The sequence below is a fragment of the Petaurus breviceps genome, unplaced genomic scaffold, assembly GCF_028583685.1.
Source record: "Petaurus breviceps papuanus isolate PSGF00001 unplaced genomic scaffold, PetGlider_PUasm1.0 183, whole genome shotgun sequence".
Lineage (NCBI taxonomy): Eukaryota > Metazoa > Chordata > Mammalia > Diprotodontia > Petauridae > Petaurus > Petaurus breviceps.
This window is the reverse complement of record NW_027185791.1, coordinates 19430225-19452817: the sequence shown is the minus strand read 5'-3', so window position 1 is coordinate 19452817 and position 22593 is coordinate 19430225. Positions and strand designations below refer to the sequence as shown.

The 22593-nt window shown below is 44.1% G+C and overlaps 1 protein-coding gene across 1 annotated transcript; it reads right to left on the bottom strand.

The window, feature by feature from the left end:
• Nucleotides 1–8702: 8702 nt before the first annotated feature.
• On the bottom strand, nucleotides 8703–15024 carry LOC138161145 (procathepsin L-like). Its single transcript, XM_069087983.1, has 8 exons — nucleotides 14890–15024; nucleotides 12183–12317; nucleotides 11733–11855; nucleotides 11481–11636; nucleotides 11047–11271; nucleotides 9890–10055; nucleotides 9681–9789; nucleotides 8703–9050 (listed from the first exon to the last, which is right to left on the bottom strand). Exons 2-8 carry the CDS (start codon nucleotides 12306–12308, stop codon nucleotides 8951–8953), a joined length of 1005 nt encoding a protein of 334 aa, XP_068944084.1. The 5' UTR covers nucleotides 12309–12317; nucleotides 14890–15024; the 3' UTR covers nucleotides 8703–8950.
• Between the last annotated feature and the right edge of the window lie 7569 nt (nucleotides 15025–22593).

Below are 22593 nucleotides of genomic sequence, written 5' to 3'. Positions count from 1 at the left end.
GAGGCAGAAGACCTGAGTTCAAATCCCACGTCTGCTTCTTACCTTTCTAAGTGACTTTGGAAAAAGTCATGCTACTTTAATGGGTCTCAGTACCCTCCTTTGTAAAATGGCAGATTGAATAAGATGAGGAATTTTAACCTTCTGTGTATCACAGACAGACTCTTTGGCATGCTGATGAAACCTACAGACCTTTTTTCTAAATAATTTTTTTTAACATGCCTAAAATAAAATAATAAGAATTATTTAAAAATATATAATATACAGATACATATATACATGTGTATATACATGTAAATACAAGTCCATTTTAAGAACCCTAGGACTAGATTACCTCTAAAGTTTTTCTAACTAAACCTGAGGATACCAGCAAGACAGCATAGAACTAACAAGATTATGTGGTTAGCATCAGGAAAAATGTAAAAGCATTGCAATGGGGTTTAAGAAATCAAGCAGGAAATAGGGGCAGCTAGGTGGCACAGTGAATAGAGCACTGATCCTGGAGTCAGGAGGACCTGAATTCAAATCTGGTCTCAGACACTTGACACATACTAGATGTATGACCTTGGGCAAGTCACTTGTTCTCAATTACCTTGACTTCTCCCCTCAAAAAAAAAAAAAGAAATCAAGCAGGATGTCACTTCAATCACAAGATGTAAGACTGGGCTTTCTCAATCCTATACTCTAGGGTAGGGGAAAAATTCAGGTGACTAGCAATGAGAAGTGATTGTATTTGTAGACTGAAGTTAAGTGTTAGATGGGGCTGAATATTGGGGCAGCTGGATTGTTCAGTGGATAGAGCACCCTGGATCTGGAGTTAGGAAGGCTCATTTTCCTGAGTTCAAATCCAACTTCAGACACTAGCTGTGTGACCCTGGGCAAGTCATTTAACCCTGTTTGCCTCAGTTTCCTTATCTGCAAAATGAGCTGGAGAGGAAATGGCAAACTACTCCAGTACCTTTGCCAAGAAAACTCCAAATGGGGTCACACACAACTTAATATTAACAACAATTGGTTGCAGAAGAAAAATTATTTTTCTCTTGCAAGTCAAGGTACCATTTAGTAGCTGGCCCTGGAGTCAGGAGGACCTGAGTTCAAATCCAACCTTAGACACTTGACATTTACTAGCCACGAGACCCTGGGCAAACCTCTTAACTCTGATTCACACACACACACACACACACACACACACACACACACACACACACACACTAATTACTTGGGGAAGGGAGTGCTTGTTGGTCCTTAACTGGCTGAATTAGGCGGCCTCTTGATATCATCTTGACAATAACATCAGAGATATAATCTAAATCTATGATCATGAAATAATAGTTTAAAACTGGAAGGTACCTTGGAGGCCAGTCATTTGGCAGATAAGGAAAATGAGGCTCAGAGAGAAGTGTCTTACTCATGGTGATTCAAACGTGTGGACAAAAGGTGAATTTACCAAGAGCAAATGTCCCGTGAAATACAGTTTTCACTCTAATACTTCTGCTATTATAATTATAAGCATATACTCATTCAAAAACACATTTATTTGCTCACAACCATTGGAAAGACCTGTTCTTTGACTTCACATTTGAAAAAGATAGAAGAAGACTTCTGGATTGTTCACACACAACAAATAGATGTGGTCTTTAAAAATGTTGTTTTTGTCTCAATGCTTAAAATGTTGGTACAAAACACGGGAGATAACAATGACAATTTACTTAAAGAGTAAATATGAGTAGCTGCTTTCCTGATTTCTGTAAGAGGCTTTTCCCTCCCTCACTAACTTACCAGACATGATAATATAGACAACATCTCTACAGCCAGATGACTCCCTCCTAATTACTTGCTTAGTCATCTCTATGTCACTGACTCAAATTGAAAGGACAATTGAAAGGAAATAATACCCTAAGATCATGGCTTTAGAGATGGAAGGACCCTTAGTGGCCATCTGGTCCAACCCTTTCATTTTACAGATAAGGAAAGTGAGACCCAGAAAGGTGTAGTATTAATGGAATATGGAGCTCTTCCCCATCCATTAGTAGGCCTATGTGATCACCTGTGTTCAATTGAATGCCTTGCTGCTTTGAACTCAGTTCACAGCTGTGATACATCCTGAGTCACCTTAGAGCCCATTGGAGGAGGAATTTGCCCAAGAGGAACTTGCCTACGGGGAGGCTTGCTTGCAGGAAGGCTTTCACACCTTTAGGTAGTAAGCTAATTAGGCACTGAGTCACCAGGGTTGTGATGCCTTCTGGCTCTGAGCCTATTAGTTGAAAACTATATATACTGGGAGGTTGGGATTTTACTTTGGGGGTTCGCTTATGAGAAAGACCTTTTGATTCCCTGGACTGGACTCTGAGTAGCCATTTGTTAAGAGCCACCTCCTTCCCCCCCAACTCAGATATCTGTGCTCCCCCATCTGGTGGTGTATGTATGTGGTTGTATTATTTTGTTCAGACAGTTGGAGTCTTGTCTATTGAATCTCTGTGCTAATTTCTCAGCTTGTATTTTCTACTTATCTGTAAGTAAAGTGAGATTGTTGACTCCTTTAAAAGTTGTTTTTCCTTTGAAAAAGCAGACCAAAGAACCTGTGCTAGCAGGCCATCCTGGGTGTGGCAAGGTGCTTGCTATTACAAAAGGCTGAATGGTTTCCCCAAGGTCATAAAAGGGGGCAAGTGTCAAAGCCAAGGTTTGAACAGAAACCAAGTTGCCCACCCACAAAACTAAGATAGTGAATGATTTAAATGTCTTACATTTGTTGTTGTCTAGTTATGTCCAACTCTTTGTGACACTTTGTTTGGGGTTCTCTTGGCAAAGATAATGGAGTGGTTTGCCATTTCCTTCTCCAGCTCATTTTCCAGATGAGGAAACTGAGGCAAACAGGGTTAAGTGACTAGTCCAGGGTAGCACAGCTAGTGTCTCAGGTCAGATTTGAATTTAGGTCTTCCTGACTTGACTCTGGACCCAGCACTGTGCCACCTAGGTGTTCATCACGCTGCCTACCCACAAAACTAAAATAGTACAGATGATTTAAATGTCTTAAACTTAGAGATCCTTATTTTAAGTGAAACAAAGGATATTATGTTTTATAACCAGATTTTCATGAAATTACATTAGCATTACTTATCATCATAGAAATGAGGGGAAAAGGATGAGTAGATCATATAATGAGGAGGAAAGATTATCATATGCATATATATGCACACGTATATGAATATTTAAGCATATGAAGTCCTTATTTCAGCATCGTTCCTTTTAGACGTTCATAGAAACTAGCTTAGAAACTTAATGTGGTGAGTGGGCTTCTGTGAACCCAACTCTTAGCAATGCCTCTCTGAGTGAAACAGAGCCCAGTTGTGTAGGAATTCTCTCACGGAAATCGATATCTGTCTGGCAAGACGGCCAAGCCCAGCCCCCGAATCTTCTCCTCAAAATAGCAAGAAATACTTTGAGAAAGAAAAAGAACAGCGACAAAAGGAGCAGGGAAATCTTTATAAATCATTTGTAGCAGAAAACCCGGCAGAATCCATCTGGCATTTTGAGGTTCGCAGAGAGCTTTACGAATGTTATCTCATGCAATCCTCACAACAGTATCGGGACACAGGCACTGTTATCCCAGTTTTATAGATGAGGAAACTGAGGCAGACAGAGGTTAAGTGACTTGACCCAAAGCTAGTATCAGGTCAAAATTGAACTCAGATCTTCCTGACCTCAGTAAAAAAAAAACAAAAAAAAACTCCCCATTCATTGCGGCAATACTTCAGAAATGGAGTTAGGGTTCAAGTCAAAATCTCTGGCATAAAATAATTGTGCAACAAAAACAATTAGATCCTGAGAAATGAGAATAGATTACTCAATCAACAAGTATTTATTAAGTGCTTTCTAGGAGGCAGGCACCTCCCAGCAGAGGAAATACCCCTACTGTCAGACCACCTTTTTTTTTTTTTTTTTTTAAAGCAGTAGGGGTTAAGTAACTTGCTCAAGGTTACACGGCCAGTTATTTCTGGGTGTGGTGCTGAGTATCTGAGCCCGGATTCGATCTCCAGCTCTTCTCAACACTGGAGCCGGTGCTCTTACTCGCTGTGCTACCTAGCCGCCCCTGTCAGACCACCTTTCAACCAGGCCAGACCACTCCCAGCATTGGGCTCTCTAGGCAGGAGAATCTGTCTGCATGAAACCCCAGAGCAGAATACGATGCAGCTTCCACACCTTTGGTGAAATCACTTTTGGCTTGGGTTGGGGTTTGACCAGAATAAACATAACAAAATGCACTCTCGTTATCAGTAAAGTCCTTCTGAAGAAGGGGGAGGGGCTGAGAGGGCGTATGGACTAAGATGGGTGAGTTAGCACACACACCCTTGCTCACTGAGGACCTCAATAGAGGCTTAGTACAAAGAGTCCATACAACTGATAATAAGTCCAAGATACTTAGCGCTGAGTCTCCAAGATACTGATTACAGAAAAATCATTTTTCACAATACATATTTCCAGCTTTGGCTAATATCACAAGTAAGCTCCTGTGATAACAAACACTGCAGTAGCGTCCCTCCCCTCCAGGACCTTATATTCTAATGGGGGAGTATACAATGGTGTTTTGGTGTGAGAAGTCCCAAAGCACAGGCTCTAGAAAAGCCCTTTTCCCTGGTAAGGGTTGAGTTGTTTTGATTATAAAAGCAAGCAGAAGGAAGGGAGTAAAGGGAGGGGTGGGGTGGGGGTAAGAGGGAGAGAAAGGCTGAACTCTCCTGGAGTATTGGAGCCAAGTCAACCAGTCAGCCAATCAACATTTACTAAGCTAGAGCTTAGGATTCACTAGACCCAGGGACTTAGCTGATCCTAGGTATGGGCTTGTATTTGTCCAATAATTAGACAACAGCTGGACAAACTATGGTATGTAAATGTAATGAACTATTGTTCCATAAGGAAGGAAAGTATAAAGAATTTGGCAAATCATGCTAAGACTTGAGGCAGACAGAAGAAAATGGAGCCAAGGGAACAATCATGTAGGTTGTTAGGGTGTCTGTGGGGTGTCAAGGTGTCCTTGGCATTGAAACAAAATACACTGAAATTAAAGAAATCCTAGGAAGTCAATCATCAGGAGAATCCCAGGGGTAGAAAGTTTAACTGCCCATTAATAGACTTGGGGATCCAATCAAGTTTTTTTTAAGTCCAGAACCTTCACGTTACTATTAGTAAATCTCAAAAGATTTAATTATAAACACAAAATTATCCATTATAGATTGAGCAACTTAGCATATTCTGTGTGTTTGTATGTGTGTGTGTATGTGCCCTCGTGCTTATTAAAAGAATGCTCAGTATCGATGTTTTCAGGGAAACTTGGTGCCAAGGAGTTTCTTCTAACAGTATGGTTACTGTCTATGACATCCATCTCCAGGTCTGGGATGTCCCACGTAATAGAGCCCTTGTTACCTTTATGACCCATCCTGTATTTATTATCTTGAACTTTCTTGAACCTAAGTATATCATCATTTGCTCCTTAATGGGAATAATGAGCTTATTATCAGTTGTATGGATTCTTTGTACTAAACCTCTATTGAGGTCCCCAGTAATCAAGGGTGTGTTAACTCACCCATACTAGTCCATATTCCCTCTCAGCCTTAAATCTTTGCAGAATTTATAGTTCAAATCTACTCACATTTGGGAGATTTTCCACCTCTTTAAATATTGTAAAAACTCCCATTCTATCATAGTATGTTGATTTTTTTCCATCAGATGTCTCTGGCTCTTTTTATATCTTTTTGAATAAAATAGCAAGTACTGGATTTTGTGAAGCAGTAATAGTAAAAAAAATAGCATTTAGATGGGTTGGCTAAAGCACATTACAAATATAAAGTGATCATCACATTAACCCCGGGAATTAGATGCTATCCCCATTTTACAGGTGACTAAATGGAGGCAGAGTTAAGTGATTTGCTCAGTCACATAATTAATAAGCATCTGAGGCAGGATCTGAAATCTTCCTGACTAGAACTCAACTACCTAGCGGCCTCTAACAGTGCAACATTTTGTTTTGAAAATCCTTGCTGCATAATGTATGTTTTGTTTAAATATAACCTGGGATTCTCATTTGAAAGGAGCTGTTCTTATCTTACTGTTACAAGTGAACAGATGAAACACAGGATCACAAGATGATGGATTTAGAGCCAGAAGGGACATTGAGAGCTCATGGAATCCTCTCCATTGCCCTCCTTTTGGAGATGAAGGCAGATGCAAGGTCCCAGGAGATGTTGTTACTCCTCTAATGCCCCAGCTCTAGGACGTGGGATGGAGGTGGGTTGTGGTCCATGAGGATTCCTTGGCTTAGATACTGAAGTGATTTACCATTTCCTTCTCCAGAAGATTAAGGCAAAGAGAGGTCCAGTGACTTGCCCAGCATCACACAGCTAGGAAGTGTCTGAAGTGGATTTGAATTCAGTTCCTTCTGACTCCAGACCGTGTTCTATCCACTGAACCACCCAGGTTGTCTCATACCCCCAGGATCATGCAGCTAATGTCTGAGGCCACATTTGAACTCAGGTCTCCCTGAGTCCAGGCCTAACCCTCTTATCACAGTCCCACTTCACTACCTCGTACATGGCAGAGCCAAGATGAAGACCCAGGTCACCTCGACTCTAAATCCTGAATTATCCAGTTCCCCCACAGTATTTCTGCCCATTCTGAGACAGAAGTAGAGACAATTAGTTGGAAGTCCTAGGATCACAGGCTTAGAGCTCAGGACCTCAGAAGTCGTCTGCAGTCCAGTCCCTTCATCACATTCCAGATGAGGAGACCTGAAGCCCAGAGCTTTAGTTGCTTGACCAGTCAGTGTCCTTAGTGCACAGCAGAGGCTGCCCTGAAGGGCCCAGTGCCTCTGATCCCACCTGGAGCCTTCTCTCACCCAAGGCCTGTCCTGTCACACAAGTCACTTTGGGCAGCGGCTCTGCTGAGCCCAATGAGATTCCTCATCTGTAAAACAAACACATTGGAGCTGATCATTCCTAGGACTCTTTGAGCCCTAAAGCTGATGATGCTTTGTTTGCCCTTCCCCTCCTTATGTAGGAATGCTCTCTATCCCGCCAAGTACTATCACTTAGCTTGGGATGGTGACTGACGGTTGGGCCTGAAGTTGAGAAAACCCAAGCTCAAGTCCTACAATGGACCCTTTGTTAGTGTGGTGATGGTAGTAATTTCCTTAACCCTTCTTGGCCTCAGTTTCTCTCTGTAAAATGCGAATAATGGCACCTACCTTACAGGGTGTTAGGTCATTTCAGTCCAGTCCTACTCTCTTGTGACCCCGTTTTGAGTTTTCTTGGCAAAGATATTGTAGTGCTGTAAGGGTTATGGGATTTAAAGATCTTCCATGCCCCATTGGACTTGCTGACGTAGCAGGAAGGGGTGGGGCAAGAGGAAGCGGAAGCCAAACTAGAGTTCCTGCGGTGGCTAGCAGTGGCGGCAGCGGCGGCGGCAGCAGCAGCAGCAGCAGCAGCGGCAGCGCGAAGCCCTTTTGGAGTCAGCCAGAATTCCTGCTAAGGACTCCTGCTGAGCACTGCCGGGGGCCGGAGCTGCTGGGAGCGCGCTTCCAGGACGCTGGGTGCTTGCTGTGCGTGGGGAGAGGAGGACCTTTGCCTGAGGTAGCCTGTTCTGTTTTAAAGGCTTGAGAATGTGGGTGCTGTCTACTTTATCTGCCTGTGCCAATGTCATAACTACTCTGATGGCTTTCACTTTCTGGTTTTGGGACTCAGTCTTGCTTTGCCATTTCTTTCTCCAGTTAATTTTGCAGATGAGGAACTGAGGCAAACAGGGTTAAGTGACTTGCTCAGGGTCACATAGCTAGTAAGTGTCTGAGGCTGGATTAGAATTCAGGTCCTTCTGACTAGACCCAGTGTTCTATGTACTACACCACCTCGCTGCCCCTCAAAGGGTGGTAAGGACTAAAGGAGTTAACATTGTGTCCTGTCTCACCTGGGTGTACTACCCTCTGGGGTTTCTGGCTCCCATGCTCCTGAGTCACCTTCCCCGGGCACTCTTTCCATCCCCCTTTCACCTTATTTTTGTCTTGTCTTCCCTAATTAAGATTGTAAGCTCCTCTAAGGCAGGGCCTGTCTTTTTTCTTATTTGTACCCCCACCACTTAGCCTGAAATATAGTAGATACTTTGGTAACCTTTTAAAGTACTACTAAAGAAATGTGAACCATGTGGCCATCTAAGATTCATAACAACTATAAAATAAAAATTGTCACTTTACTCAAAGGCTTTTAAGTTGGTGATAGAAAAGAGGCAAAAATAATCATGTTTAATAGCAGCTTTCATGATAATATTGTGATTAGGTCATCTTGAAAAGCTTTGTACTTAAAGATGGCTCCTGTCAGCTCTGTCACTACTGGCCTAGACATCTATTCCTACATTTAGATCAGAAACAGATTTGAGAGTCAGAGAACAAGCCTGTACCTTGATTACCAATGGCTCCTGAAAACTGGCACATAATTTCCTATGTTTTGCTTTGCAAGGGACTGAAGTAATGTCAAAGCCACACCCAGACCTATGATTTGCACTTCAGTCAGTCTATTGTAAGAGGTAGGGAACAAAATGTTGGATTCCATCCTACAAACCATCTGTAGCCACCTGACTCCCTGGGAGTCAGTCTAGGACCAAAGGCTAGAAGCCTAACTTTCTTCTCTCCTGCTATAAAAATTGAACACATTGAAGGAAATCAGCTCTCCCAAAAGTGAATCAAGGTTTATTTAAAAAGGTAAAGCTTTATACATACAATTTTAAAATGAAAATTTACGTCTTTGAATTAAGCAATATTACAAGCTATTTATAACAAAGTAGTGTTTATATCTCACAAATTGTAAAAATGTCAAAGAAACTCAAATTACAACTTGGATCCTTGGTGATTCAAGTGTTTGATCCCAAACGATACAGGCCAAGTCCCATCTCTCTGTGAAGTCGTCCTTCAAGCACATCATACTTGAGGATAGCTAGCTGCTGTTGCTATTCCACAGTGGTTTTTCTGGTCTCTGGACATTAAAACGTAGCCACTTTGGCCCCAACCTTCACCCCAGCTGAAAAGAAAGTTAAGTTTCAGAGCACCATTCAAAAACACATTTTACTTCATCACGGGAACACATAATGTGTCAGATCTTTCAGGAAGCAATGAAAATACTCGCTGGTGACAACTTTTGTTGTCCTGTAGTTCATTAGTTGTGGCCAACTCTTTTAGGTTTTCTTAGGAAGGAGGGTCATACAGCCAGAAGTGTCTGAAGTCCTATTTGAACATAGGTCCCCCTAACTCCAGGGCCCGTTCTCTCTATCTCCTGGGCCACCCAGCTGCCCTATCCTGACAAGCACTCACTCAACAAGCACTTTCAGGTTTTCCAAGAGAAGTGCTTTTCCCACAGACAGCACTTTGTGAGTCAGTCTGACAATAACTGTATTAGAACAGTCTGACAAACTGGGCAACAGGAAACCTTTCGTATGATCAAGTCATCGATCATCAATGGTCATGGAAACTATGAGGAACCACAGGGGTTCCTCAGTCTAGTCTGGATCCTAAAGCCCACGACCATCCCTTCTCCATTTCACAGGATCTCAGGAACTTCACCCTTCTTCCTCCTCCCCCTTTCTTCAAAAGGAAACAACCACGAACTGGCAAGAAGCAGGTCAGGGACATTTTGGGCAAGATATTGGTTTACCTGTTCTTGACGATCCAGTATTTCTTTCCGTTTTTTTCGGCACCGTAGCCCACAACCAGCACGCCATGATCTAGCTGTTGACTACTGCACTCCGGTTCATAATAAATACCTAGGATATTCAAGTGAAATATGAACTTGAGAAATACTATCCAGTGAACGGCAATAATACGGGTGAGTGCATAGTTAAACAGAAATAATGAAGGACAAACCAGACTGATAGAACTGGAAGGACGGATGTCCGGCATCAACAGCAACAGAGATGGGCCCCACGGTTGCCACAGCCTTTTTAAGAGCATTTTCCTGCCCTGACGGGATGTCCACATATCCAGTGACATTAGCACCAGAGCATTCCTGTTTATACCGACAATCACTATCCTTTTAAAATGAAACAGATAAAAAGTTGCGTTTACTATTATCAGTGACATTGTACAGATGAATTTAAAATTGCTGGTCATGAAATGAGTAAATCTCTGGGCAATGTTCTCCCATCAGTTTGTCAGATGAAGAGCTCAAGAAGAGAGCTGGATGAGGGTGGGTAAAGGGCTATTTGAAAGTCACATTGAAAGAAGGCAGCAGAGTGTAAACCAGAGGGCTGCTAACAGTCCTACACATCACTCCTGAGTCAATATGCATCCCCCCATGGATTCTAATATATGGCTCAGTGGCCCCCAAACTCAACAAATTCATTAACGATCAATAAGAGCTTACTAGTTGTAGTACAGCCCAATGAGACCAAGGTTCGAATCTAGCTCTCCACTTTCAAGCTCTGTGATCATGAGACTGAGGAGGAGAGGTTATCAGAAAATCAGGACAACAGCTCCCCAGACAGGGCTGTTGGAGGATCAGATGAGATTAAGTGAATGACATGCTTTGTAAACTTTTCGGAATGATACAAATGTCAGCACTTTTATGCAATCCGTTTCAATTGTCATTGAATTCCCTGCTCCTAAGGAGGCACTTGTGGGAACTAGGGGTCAGGTGGAAGGGATAGAGTACAAAGGCCAGAATGGATTTAAGGTCAGGGAACCTGGGTTCCAATCCAGACTTTGCCATTTCTTATGTTTTGATCTTGAACAAGACATTGTAAAATGATGTCTGACCGAATGATCTATAAAGTGTCTACGACAACACCAGCCTATATACTTCCTAAGATCTCCTCTCAGAGGGTGATTGTACAAATAGTGAAGACAACTCATTTTAAGTGTTAATGTATTTTGGATTTGGTTGTAGATTTTGTTTGGTTAGGAATGTGGGGATTGAAGCCCTCAGTCTTTGCAGGTCTCCTCAAATCCCATCCCACAAACTGAGACTCTCCTTTCAAATACAGCTAAGCCAAAGTGATGGGGAATCCAATAACTATATTTACCTTTCCTTCATAGGGATACGATTCTTCTGTATCAATGCCTCCATTTTTCTTCACATATTCAAAGGCATTATCCATTAAACCACCATTACAGCCTTCATTGCCAGCATCCCTAGAGCAGTCGACCAAATTCTGTTCACTAAGTGAAACAAGTTTGCCCGTCTTATGGAACCACTGGCCTTCCAAGGAACCAGTTGCACTAAATGCCCAACAAGAACCGCACTGACCCTGAAAAAGTCAAAAGGAAGCACTAGTTAGTTTTATAAGACAATCTTTGTTATCTTTATAAGAAAGATCTAAACAGTTTTAAATATGGAAGGGAACTTAGTCACAGATCTGGGATGAAGTATCATTATTTATGAGACTGTTTTAGCAATCATAAACTTCACTCAGTTTTATGGAGTTATCTATGGATCAAGCTTAAGCAACTTTCATACCTGATTCTTAACAGGAGTTACATAGCCTTCTTTTCTCCAGTCTACAGATTGAGGGACCGTTACAAAGAGAGGTTCACGAAACAGAGTTCCTTTTGCCTTCCTTTGAAATCTGTTTTGTCTAAAGCCATTCATCACTTGTCTGAATTCTTCATTGGTCTAAAACAAAAAGAAAGGTGACTATAAGTAAGTATTTTGGGAGCAAAAGATAACTGACTACTCAGCATTAACGTCAGGTTGTGACAGCACACCCACCATATCTCCAAACTTGTTCATTTTCATCTGGAAACCATGTTTGCCAGCACTGTACTCCTGATTGTGCATTTCAATCATTCTCAGATTCTTCTCCCATGTTGCTCTTCTCCAGTTATCTTCACTCTGGAAGCAAGTACAAAATGTAAGGTTCAATAAGCTTCTGCTTATGTTATTGCATATTCAAGTGAAACTATCCTCAGACCAAATGCACCGACAGTAATTCGTTTAGCACCCAGCTGGGATGGAGACCACATCTGAGAAGGGTTTCCAAGCTCTGATGCTGCAGACATCCCCACCCTCTGAACGAACATCTGTGGGATAAGTAGCAAACTTGAGCAAATGAAGCCCCTGTCTGGATAACTGCTGGCTTCTGGGACAAGGCCATTTCATTAATCTACTTTGGACTCGTGCTCAACACAGGTGGGGAAAAAAAAGTAGTTTAAAAGTTACCATTCCATAGGTCCTTCTGTGTTGTGACTTCCATTCATTCCATTTAGTATCTAAAGTCCGGTCAAATTGTGGAATAGCAGCTGCTATTCCTAAGCAGAGAGAAGCTAAACACAGATAGAAATTCATGTTCCAAACCTTAAGGGGAGAAAACAAAGAAAGAGACATAACGTGTGTGTGCTTAAAAATCAAGACAAACAAAAAATCCAAGCTCTCGTTTCTTTGGGAAATAAACACAATCATCCCAGCGGAAAAACAAAATCCATTTCACCAAATATTCATACGTTATCTGGTTATGTGTTAGCATTGTGCGTCTGTAGAATGAAGGTAGATACAAGAGATTAATGCTGATTCAGACCTTTTCAGGGAATTTAGACATGGGTAGCACCTTGGAAAGAGTGCTAGATGCATATTTAGGAAAAGCTCAAATCCTGCCTCAGACACTAGGAGTAGCTGTGGGGCTGTAGGCAAGTCACTTAACCTCGGACATCCCTAGCCTCAGTTTCATTATCTGTAAAATGTAGATAATAACAGGACCTACCTCAAAGGGTTACTGTGAGGATAAAATGAGATGATATTTGTAAAGCACTTTGTAAACCTTAAAGCACTAGCTATTTTTCTTTCTTATTGTTGTTAACCACTCAGAACCTGAGGTACCACACTCCCTGTCAACCTACAAGGTTTGTCTGTAATACAATCACACTAATAATCTCCTACTCAGCCTTCTCTCATGGTTCCAACCTCCCCCAACTAAAGGCAGCTGTGATGAAACTACTACCAAGCAGCAGCCATTGGGAAAATGGTGGGAAGGGAAGGGGTTTGTAGCTGGAGCAGAGACTAGTAAAAGTTCCCACAGGAGGAGGTAGGAGACTAAGGGATATGCAGATTTTATTATATTGTCTTTCTCCTCCAACCCCTCAATGTCAAGGATAGCACCTTCTTTCCAAAGTTCTCAACCTCAGTCTCAGTATCTCCTTCACCCCAGCTACCCAACCAGTGCCAAAGAGTCTCTCCCACCTGTTTTCACAACAGCCTAGTTCCTAACCAACTTTCCAAAGGGCTTTTGCAAGAGGCTACTAACTGATCTCCCCACCCAGAGTCTTTCTCCAGCCACCTATCCTCACACAGCAGCCCAAATCATTCTAGAGTGACCATTTTGCTCTTATCTTCTCCAGTATTTGTACTGCCCCTAGGATCATATTATTTCATTTTTATCTGATGCTTTAAAAAACTTTTATTTCTATTTATTAGCACAGTTGAAGGTATGTAATTTAAAGAAATAAAAGTACATATATTGGGGGAGTGCTCCCAATTTTTTTCTTCATGGCGGTGGGGTTTGGGTGGTCCTACGAAAGGTCTGCAGATTACTGCTTCATTGAGGGCAGGGGCTGTCTTGATTCTTACAAAATAAATGTTTTTCTTAAAGCCACTACAACATTTCTAAGTCTCTAAAGCTAATCACCAAATGCGGGCTCTCCAGAACTTCTCAGGAGATGACCCAGCACCATTCTAGCGCAGAGGAGAGCTAGGTTTGATATCAAGGTGATTGAGTTCAAGCCTGACTACCATATGGGCATATATGGACATGTCACTTCACCTCAGGGCCTCAGTTTCCCTAATGTCCATTCCAACTCTAAATCTATGATCTCATGGAATCTAAAGGTAAGGCTTTACAGTCGGCTGTTTTTAGAGGCAGTGGGAGAGGAGAAAAGCCTTTTCTACAGCCCCGGGAGATGGCCGCCTCCAGACTTTCAGATCCTATCAGACTTAGACCCAAAGCCCCTGCAAGCCCAGTCCATCTTTTACAAATACAAGGACTCCAGGCACCTAAAACTCCTGCAACCCAAAACAACTTCATGCCGGCCTCTCTAACAAGCTCCACCTCTCCAAGCTGGGAAAGGAAGTCACGTGGAGGAGCCCATGTGAGCCTGGACCCCCAACAGCACCAGCCAGGCAGAAAGGACTTGCCCCGAGGCCGGGGGCCAGCCCCCCCCGCCCAAGCACCACCCCCCACGGCCCAGCTCCGGGCCCCCAGCTGGGCATTGTAAGGGGTCTTCTAAGCGGGGCTCGGGAGCAGCGCTTTGGCGTCTTCTCTGGAGCAGAACCGAACACAGACACAGACACAGACACAAGCAATGACCCAAGCAAGTGCATTTACCCTTCCCCTGCCTCACCCCCTCACCCCCACCCCAGGGACGTCTGCAGAGTTTGCAACCAGAGGAATCCAGAAACGCTCCAGGTCACGGGGAGGAAGAAATCCGGGAAAGGGAGGGAGGACAGCCCCGATCAGATCCGGGAAGGAGTCCCAGCTCATCCCGAAGCCGGCCCCTCCTCACCCCCAGATCCAGCGCAAAGCTGACCCTCCTCCTCCTCAACACCTCCTCTCCCGCAGAGTGAAGGCCAAAAACACGCCCCGGGCTGCGCTCCCGGCGCCTCCGTAATCGGAGGATAATCCGAGGAAGGCGAGCCTTCTTTGGCGATCTTGGAGGTTTGCACAGGGCTTTCCAGATGCCCCCCCCGCCCCTCCCCATCGGGGCTTCCCGGGAAGCAGAGCCCGTACACTGGCCCGGACATCGCCCCCGCCCCACGCCGCGCTCCGGCAGAGCCCACAACCTCAGGCGTTCCCTTCCCGGCCGTCCCCAGGAGCCTGGGCACTCTGCCTTCCGAGCCCCCGCCTCGGACCCGGAGCTGCGGCTCCCCCAGCCCTCACCTGAGCGGCTCAGCAGCGGCGGGACCCGGGGAGAGCAGGACCTCTAAGGAACGGGAGGGTCCTGGCGGGAGAGAGCTCAGCTCTGGCTCCGCTGGCTCCCTTTTTATGCTCATATCTCGGGCTAAGCCGGCCCGTTCCCACCTCTCCTCCTGGCCATTGGCTGGGCCGCGATAAGGGGTGGGCCGCCGGTGGCTCGTGATGCTTCCGTGTCTCCGCCCGTCGGGTGGACACGCAAATGGCTCGGGGGAAGGTGAGGGAGGGCTTTGGGGATCCGGGGGGCCGCTTTATTTTCCTTTGCTTATAGGAGGCCGAAAAGGGTCGGGCTTCTCCTAAAGGGTCTCCGTTTGGCTCCGGGTTCCAGTTGGGAAGTGGGTGGGAGGGAGGAAGAAATAGCCTTGTCACTCTGCATGACGGAGACCAGGGACTTGGCAGAAGTGACCCAGATAAACCACTTGTATAGTCACGAATTCATTGATTTCAATATTTAGGGAATCATAGAATTAACCGGAAGGTAACTTCGCTGGGGTGGGGAATAATGGCTATGGGCAGAAAAATATAGTATGAAGTGTAACCAAACTGACCCCTTTGTGAAGTTGGGGTTAGGTTGTGAGGTTGGGTCAGAGGCAAGCTTCCTTGTAGAGATGGCATTGGAATTGAGCCCAGTGGGAGAGAGGGTGTCAATTGGCCATGTGGTGGGCACAACTTCTAGGCATAAGAAATGTGGGTAAGAGCTTGGAGGTGGGAAAGCCACACTTTTGTCCTGGGAGCTGTCTTCTCCAGGAGATCTCTCTTCTCTCACTAATCTTCACTTGCTCCCTGTCTGTTGGCTGCTTCCCCTCGTGACCACAAAAGTGCCTGTGTCTCCCTTAGCCTCAAAATACCTACACATGATTCCTGCTAGCTCATTCTCTATCTCTCCTCCCTTTTGTGACTAAACTCTTTGAGAGTTTAGTTCTTAATTCCAAGAAGCCTGGCACTAGACCTCATCATCCAACTGAAACTGTTCTCTCCAAAGTTGCCAGTGATCTCTCAGTCTTGCCAAATCTCAGTCATAATCCTTCTTGACCTCCCTCTGTAGCCTTTGACACTCACTCTCCCTCTTCTCCCTGATACTTCTTCCCAGGGTTTCTTGCCGCACTGCTCTCTTGGGGTCCTCCTCACTCTCACACTTCTCCTTGTCAGTCTCCTTTGCTGGATCTTCCTGTACTTGTTGCCCCGTGAGGGTCCCCCAAGGCTCTGTCCTAACTCCTTTTTTTTTTTCCTCTTTATTGTTTCATCTGCAGATCTCATCAGCTCCCATGCTTTCAGTTATAATCTCTCTCCAGCTGTCTGGCAGCTCAGCTTGTCAAGCTCAAAACCTAGGTGTCATCCATCCCCTACTCCTCCCTCTCACCTCCCATAGCCAATCAGTTGTCAAATCCTGTCAGTTCTGCCTTCATAACATTTCGTACATATTCCCCCTTCTCTCTTCTGACACTGCCACCATGCTGGTGAAGGTCTTCATCACCTCAAGCTTAGACTATTGCAATTGGCTGATAGTTGTTCTCTCTGTCTCAAGTCTTTCACCACTCCAGTCCATCCTGGATTCAAGCTATCAGACTGATTTTGCTAAAATGTAGGTCTGACCATCTCGCCTCATTATTTGGCAATAAATCCTCTATCTTTTATAACTTTTCATAACCTGGCCCCTTCCTGCCTTTCCAGGCTTCTTATACCTGACTCCCTCCACATACTCTGTGAACTAGTTACAGTAGCATCCTTTGTGTTTCTTGAGCTCAACACACCATCTCCCAGCTCTTTGCATTTTCACTGCCTGTCTTCCATGCCCCAAACTCTCTTCTTCCTCATCTCTGATTCTCAGGTTCTTTCAAAAGTCAGCTCAAGTCCCACTTTCTGTTAGACGCCTTCCCCTGTCTTCCCTAACCTTAGTTCTTCCTCAGGGGATTTGAGGGGGGATGATAGAATGGAGTGTAGATTGGGGAAGATGGTAGTCAAAAACAAACACTTTTGAAAAGGGACAGGGTCAAAGAAGAAAATAGAATAAATGGGGGGCAGGATAGGATAGAGGGAAATATAGTTAGTCTTTCACAATATGACTGCTATGGAAATGTTTTGCATAACGACACATGTATAACCTATATTGAATTGCTTGTCTTCCAAGTGGAGGTGGGTGAAGAGGGAAGAAGGGAGAGAATCTGGAACTCAGAATTTTAAAAACAAATGTTAAAAAATTGTTTTTACATGCAATCGGGAAATGAGATGTATAGGCAATGGGATATAGAAATTCATCTTGCCCTACAAGAAAGGAAAGGGAGGGATGGAGGGGATATAAGAGAGGGCAGATTGGGGGAAGGGGTATTCAGTATGCTTGCCATCTTGGGGTGGGGTGTAGGGAAGAGATGGAGAGAAAATCTGGAACTCAAAATTTTGTGGAAATGAATGTTGAAAACTAAAAATAAATAAATAAATTCTGGAAAAAAAAAAAACCAAACAGTTCTTCCTCCAAGTGATTATCTCCAATTTATCCTGACTATACCTTGTTGGGCGCTAGGTGGCGTAGTGGATTGAGCACTGAGCCTGGAGTTGGAAGGACTCATCTTTGTGAATTCAAATCTAACCCCAGATATTTACTAGCTGTGTGACCCTGGGCAAGTCACTTAACTCAGTTTCCTCATCTGTAAAATGAACTGGAGAAGGAAATGGCAAACCATTCCAGTATCTTTGCTAAGAAAATCCCAAATGAGTTCACAATGAGTTGGACATGACTGAAATGACTCAACAAGGCAAGGCAAGATCTCTTGTTTGTACCTGGAATGTTATCTCTCCCATTAGACAGTGACCTCCTTGAGAGTAGACACTCATTTTTCCTTTCTTTTCATTTCCAGTGCTTATCATGGTGTTTAGCCTGTTGTAAATGCTTAAGAATTGCTCATTGGGGACTCCTTTACTGAACTCCAAGAGCTAAATCAACAGAGGAACTTTGCATGTGACAGCTCCCTCCACTGAAGCAATCACACCTCAGGACCAAAAACAAACCAGCAAGCAAACCTCTGTGCCCTAGAGAGAGCTTTGAACTGGGTAGTGCTTTCCTTTCTATGTTATAGGAATAACATCTGGAGGTGCCCCGTCCAGGCGAGGTTAGGTTTTCCTTAAAAGGTATTGAAATGTCCTTGGTACCTACATGGTGAGGGCATAGAATCCTGTTCTATAAATATCTAGGTGGCACAGTGGATAAAGCCCTGGACTTAAAGTCAGGAAGACTTGAATTCACATCCTCCCTTAGATGCTTTCTAGTTGTGTGATCCGGCAAAGTTACTTAATCTTTGTTTGCTCAGTTTCCTCACCTGTAAAATGGGGGCTTATAATAACCTCTACCTCCTAGGGTAGTTGTGAGGATCAAATGAAATAATATGTGTCAGTGCCTGGCACATGGTTGGTTGCTGTCCTTTGTTATGGAAGAGGACCAAAATGACATCACTATGCTAGAGTCAAGTTTACAATATGTCCGACTGTGACTGATCAGTCCAATATAAGCTCAGAATGTTGTACCACAGGTCAGGCACAAATAGTCCATGTGAACATTTGGGGTGGATTCTCCAAATTTGTGCGTCCTGTGTTTCCTTTGAGCTGTTGAAATTCTGCTTTGCACATAGAGCACAGTGCCTTCTCTGGTTGGGCACGCTACGCTGAGCCATCCTGTGCCAGTGTCTCCCATGTCGAAAATCAATTCCAAAGTTTTAAGAGAGACCTTGAGAATGTCTTTGTAGTACTTCTTGTGACCACCATTTGCATACTTGCTCTGTGTGAGTTCTTCTTAAAACAATCTTTTTGGCAAGTATGTTTTAGATTGGAATAGAATGGCCAGCTGATCCAAGATGCCTTGTCTGAAGCAGAGTTTGAATACTTGGCAGTTTAGAGTGAGAACCTGGGTGTCTGGTACCTTATCTTGCCAGGTGATCTTCAGAATCTCCCTAAGACAATTTAGATGGAAGCAATTCAGTTTCCTGGCACGGGGCTGGTAGACTGTCCACGTTTCACAGGAATGCAACAATGAGGTCAGCACAGTGCCTCTGTAGACCTTCAGTTTGGTAGTCGGTCTAATGCCTCTTCTCTCCCATATTTTCTTTGGAGCCTCCCCAACACTAATATAGCTCTGGCAATGTGTGAGTCAGCCTCAGTATCAATGTGTACATCCCTGGGAAGTGTACTGTCAAGGTAAATGAACTTATCTACAGCATTCAGAACTTCTCCATTTGCTCTAAACGATGGTCCCGTGTATGGAGGGTGCGGTGGTGCCTGATGGAGCACCAGTGTTTTCTTGCTGTTAATTGTTAGACCCCAATTAGCACGAGCAGCGGAGAACTGATCCACGCCTTGCTGCATCTCAGCTTCAGAGTGCACGATCATCAGCAAACGGAGAGTCATGCAGCAACGTCCCCCCACTTTGGTCTTGGTACTTGTAGCCTTTCCAAGTTGGAGAATTTAGCATCAGTGCAGTAGCTGACCTTGATGTGGAAAGCATTTGACAACATGGCTGAAAAGGTCATGCTAAAATACTTGTTCTCTCCCTCCCCTCATTAGTTATATACAAAAGCCCAGTGAAGGGGACGACAAAGATGGAATCGTTTTGCTTATCGAGCTCGACACAGGCTTCTCACCTGCATGACTCTTCAGAAAAGTCAGAGGTTATGAGGTCCCACCCTAATAAATCAATGTCGTATCCATGATGAATATTCTTTACCTGCTCTTCTTAAGTAAACCTTTTGTAAAATGTTAGGTGATCTGTGAATGATTCATTTCCTGAACCACCAGATTGGCTGGAGAACATTTGGCTCAAATTGGATGGATTGCTTTGGACTGAACTCATCATGGTTGAAGTGGGGGAAAGGCAATGTGGAGGAAGTAGGTGCCCAGGTGATTGGGTGACCTAATGCCTTTCATTGCCTCAAGCAATAGAGCTTTGTCATGCTTATGACTGAGTACCAGAAGGGGCCCTGCAGTGAACCAGGGGGAATAGAAAATAATCTCTCTGTAGGTACTTATTCACTAGAGAGGGATGTAGATGGGCTCTGAGTCTTTGAGAACCATGCACTAGAAAATTGCAGTGAAAGACTAGACATTTTCCCTGATCCCCTACACCTCTCCAACTTCTCCAGAACAGAAATTATGTGACAATGATAAAGAACCTTCAGCTGTCTCCATAATTTAGGATACTTTAAAGCCAAGCACAAGCAACTCTCCTGAGGACTGCTGCTACAAATAACTTTAAGCTTCTGATCACATAGTATAGTGAACTTTCTATTTATTCAAAAGTAAACTAAAACAAAACATTCACAGAAACCAAAGTACAACATTCACAACACAAAATAACAACTTATTACTAAGGTGGCCACATAGTCTCTCTCTCTCTCTCTCTCTCTCTCTCTCTCTCTCTTTCTCTCTCTCTCTTTTTTGCCTTTTGGAGGGCAATTGGGGTTAAGGAACTTGCCCAAGGTTACAAGGCTAGTTTTTTTTTGTGTGGGTGTTAAGTGTCTGAGGCGAATGGAAATGGGTCCTCCTGACTCTGGGCACAGCACAGTGCTTTACTCACTGTACTACCTAGCCGCCCTACATAGTCTTAAACAAAAGATATCACTTAGTAAGTCACAATCTCAATCAATATAAAGTACCCATCTAAAGACTTCTTTCATTTTACTTGGAGACTGGCTTCTATAATCCTTAACTCAATCTTCCTTAAGGGGTACAAAGTACAAAGTTCTCCCACCTCTAGGTCACATTGTCTAAATCTCAGTCAGCACTAAGTACCCAAGTAAAAGTCCTTTCATCTTGACTAGAGGCTGACTTCCAAACTCCATGGCTCCTGTTATGGATCCCTCTCCATCTTGAGGCTCATGGTGACCAGTCCACCTTAAGCCTTTTGCAGTTTCTTTTTCTGGGAAGACAAAACTTAACAGAGTTACAACAATATTCACACATATTGCCGGCACTATCATCAATTCACTTTCTGACTGGGAAATCAACACAGACCAACAGACAGGGCTTCTGTCTGAGAAATCAAACACAAATTATCAATAAAGTCCCAGGACCTCTGAAAACATCAGTAAAACCCTCCTTTAGGACTTCTGTAAACAGACAGCAGTAAAGTACTCTTTCAGGGCTTCTGAACCAGCAGTAAGGTCCAGGGCTTTTGTAACAGCAGCAACATCCTCTGTCGGCAGACAGGTCTGACAAAGTAACATCAACACAGATAGAACAGACAGAGTGCCAACACCATGGCCATCCTTCCTCTGAGTTCTGCTCAGTCCCAGTTCATGCTCAAGCTTTTATATCCTCTGCTCCTTTCTGTTCTACCCTTCCTCTTATGCCCTTCCTGTTTTGGTTCTTCCCACTGTGGGCTTCACAGGTTCTGTTTCTAGCAAAGACTTGATTTAATTACAAGCAAAGCTCAAAGACACTTGAATAATTGAAGCAAGGAGCTAAATACCATTTTGCTTGCCTAGAATCCAGACCAACAAAGAAACCCTGAGCTCATTTATCACCCCTCTCCCAATTGTCTTGCTACTGATCCATATTAGTTCCTCACAAAACCCAGACACTCACCCTATCTTCTCTCTCTCTCTCTTTCCTGGGCCATGGAGATCCAGGTGCTGGCTAGGAAAGCTAGCTCTGGCCTGGAGAGATAACCAGTGAACTTCTACAGAGATAATAGAAGGTCACTGGGGCCACATAGCCAATACTGGGTATTGGGTAGTGTGGTAGCATTCTGCAGGAAAGCCAGGAAAAGAGGGAAAGGGACACACATCTAGGCTTGAAATAGAGCTCAATAATACTTTCACTTCTGGAAGACAAGATGGTGGATTTAGAAGTAAATCTCTCTCATTCTCTCTTATTGACTTCTGAAAGCCCAGAAAATATCATCCCAGGAAAAACCCTAGAACAGCTAAGCCAGGATAAAAGCAGGGTGCAACAGTCTTTTAGCCCAGGTAGGCTGGGGGATTAATAGGAAAGGTCCTTCTCTCTCTGGGGGATAGGAGGCGCCACAGTAAGCCAGTGACAAGACCTCCCTCAGCAAACCAGGGGAAGATCCTGAGCCTCAGGGTGGTGGAACAGGCAAGCACCAACACCAGAACCCTCTGAGTACCTCAGTACAGACAGGGGAGCCAATAGACGCGAGCTCTGAAAACCACCCTGTGCACCTGTGGACAGATGTCCTGCAGCAGCGAATGTCCCCTGTGCTTCTGCACATCTCCAGGAAGCACAATTTCAGATGTCCTCCTGCAGCTAAACCTTCCAGTGCTTTAAATAAGCCTGAGTGAAGAGGTGTCCTCTGGGGTGACTCCCCACCCCCACGAGAGCTACAGTGTTTCAGACCCCAGCTCAGCACCAGGTAAGCTGCCAGACCCCTACAGCTGCCAGCACCTGAGGCCCCAGAGCACAAAGCCAGAGGTCCTGAGCTTCCAGCACAAGAAGTTTAGGTCGTTGCTGTCTATACTCCAGGAGGAGAGTTCAACTTCAGAAGCCAGGAAATAGGCAAACACCATGAGCAAAAAGCAGAAATAGAAAATGACCATAGTTTTTTATTATGGGGATAGGGAATATCAAAACACAAATTCAGAAGAGCAGAATGTTAATACACCCACATCTGAAACCTCAAAGGGGAGTATGAACTGGTGTCAAGCCCAAAAAGCCTTCTTGGAAGAGCTC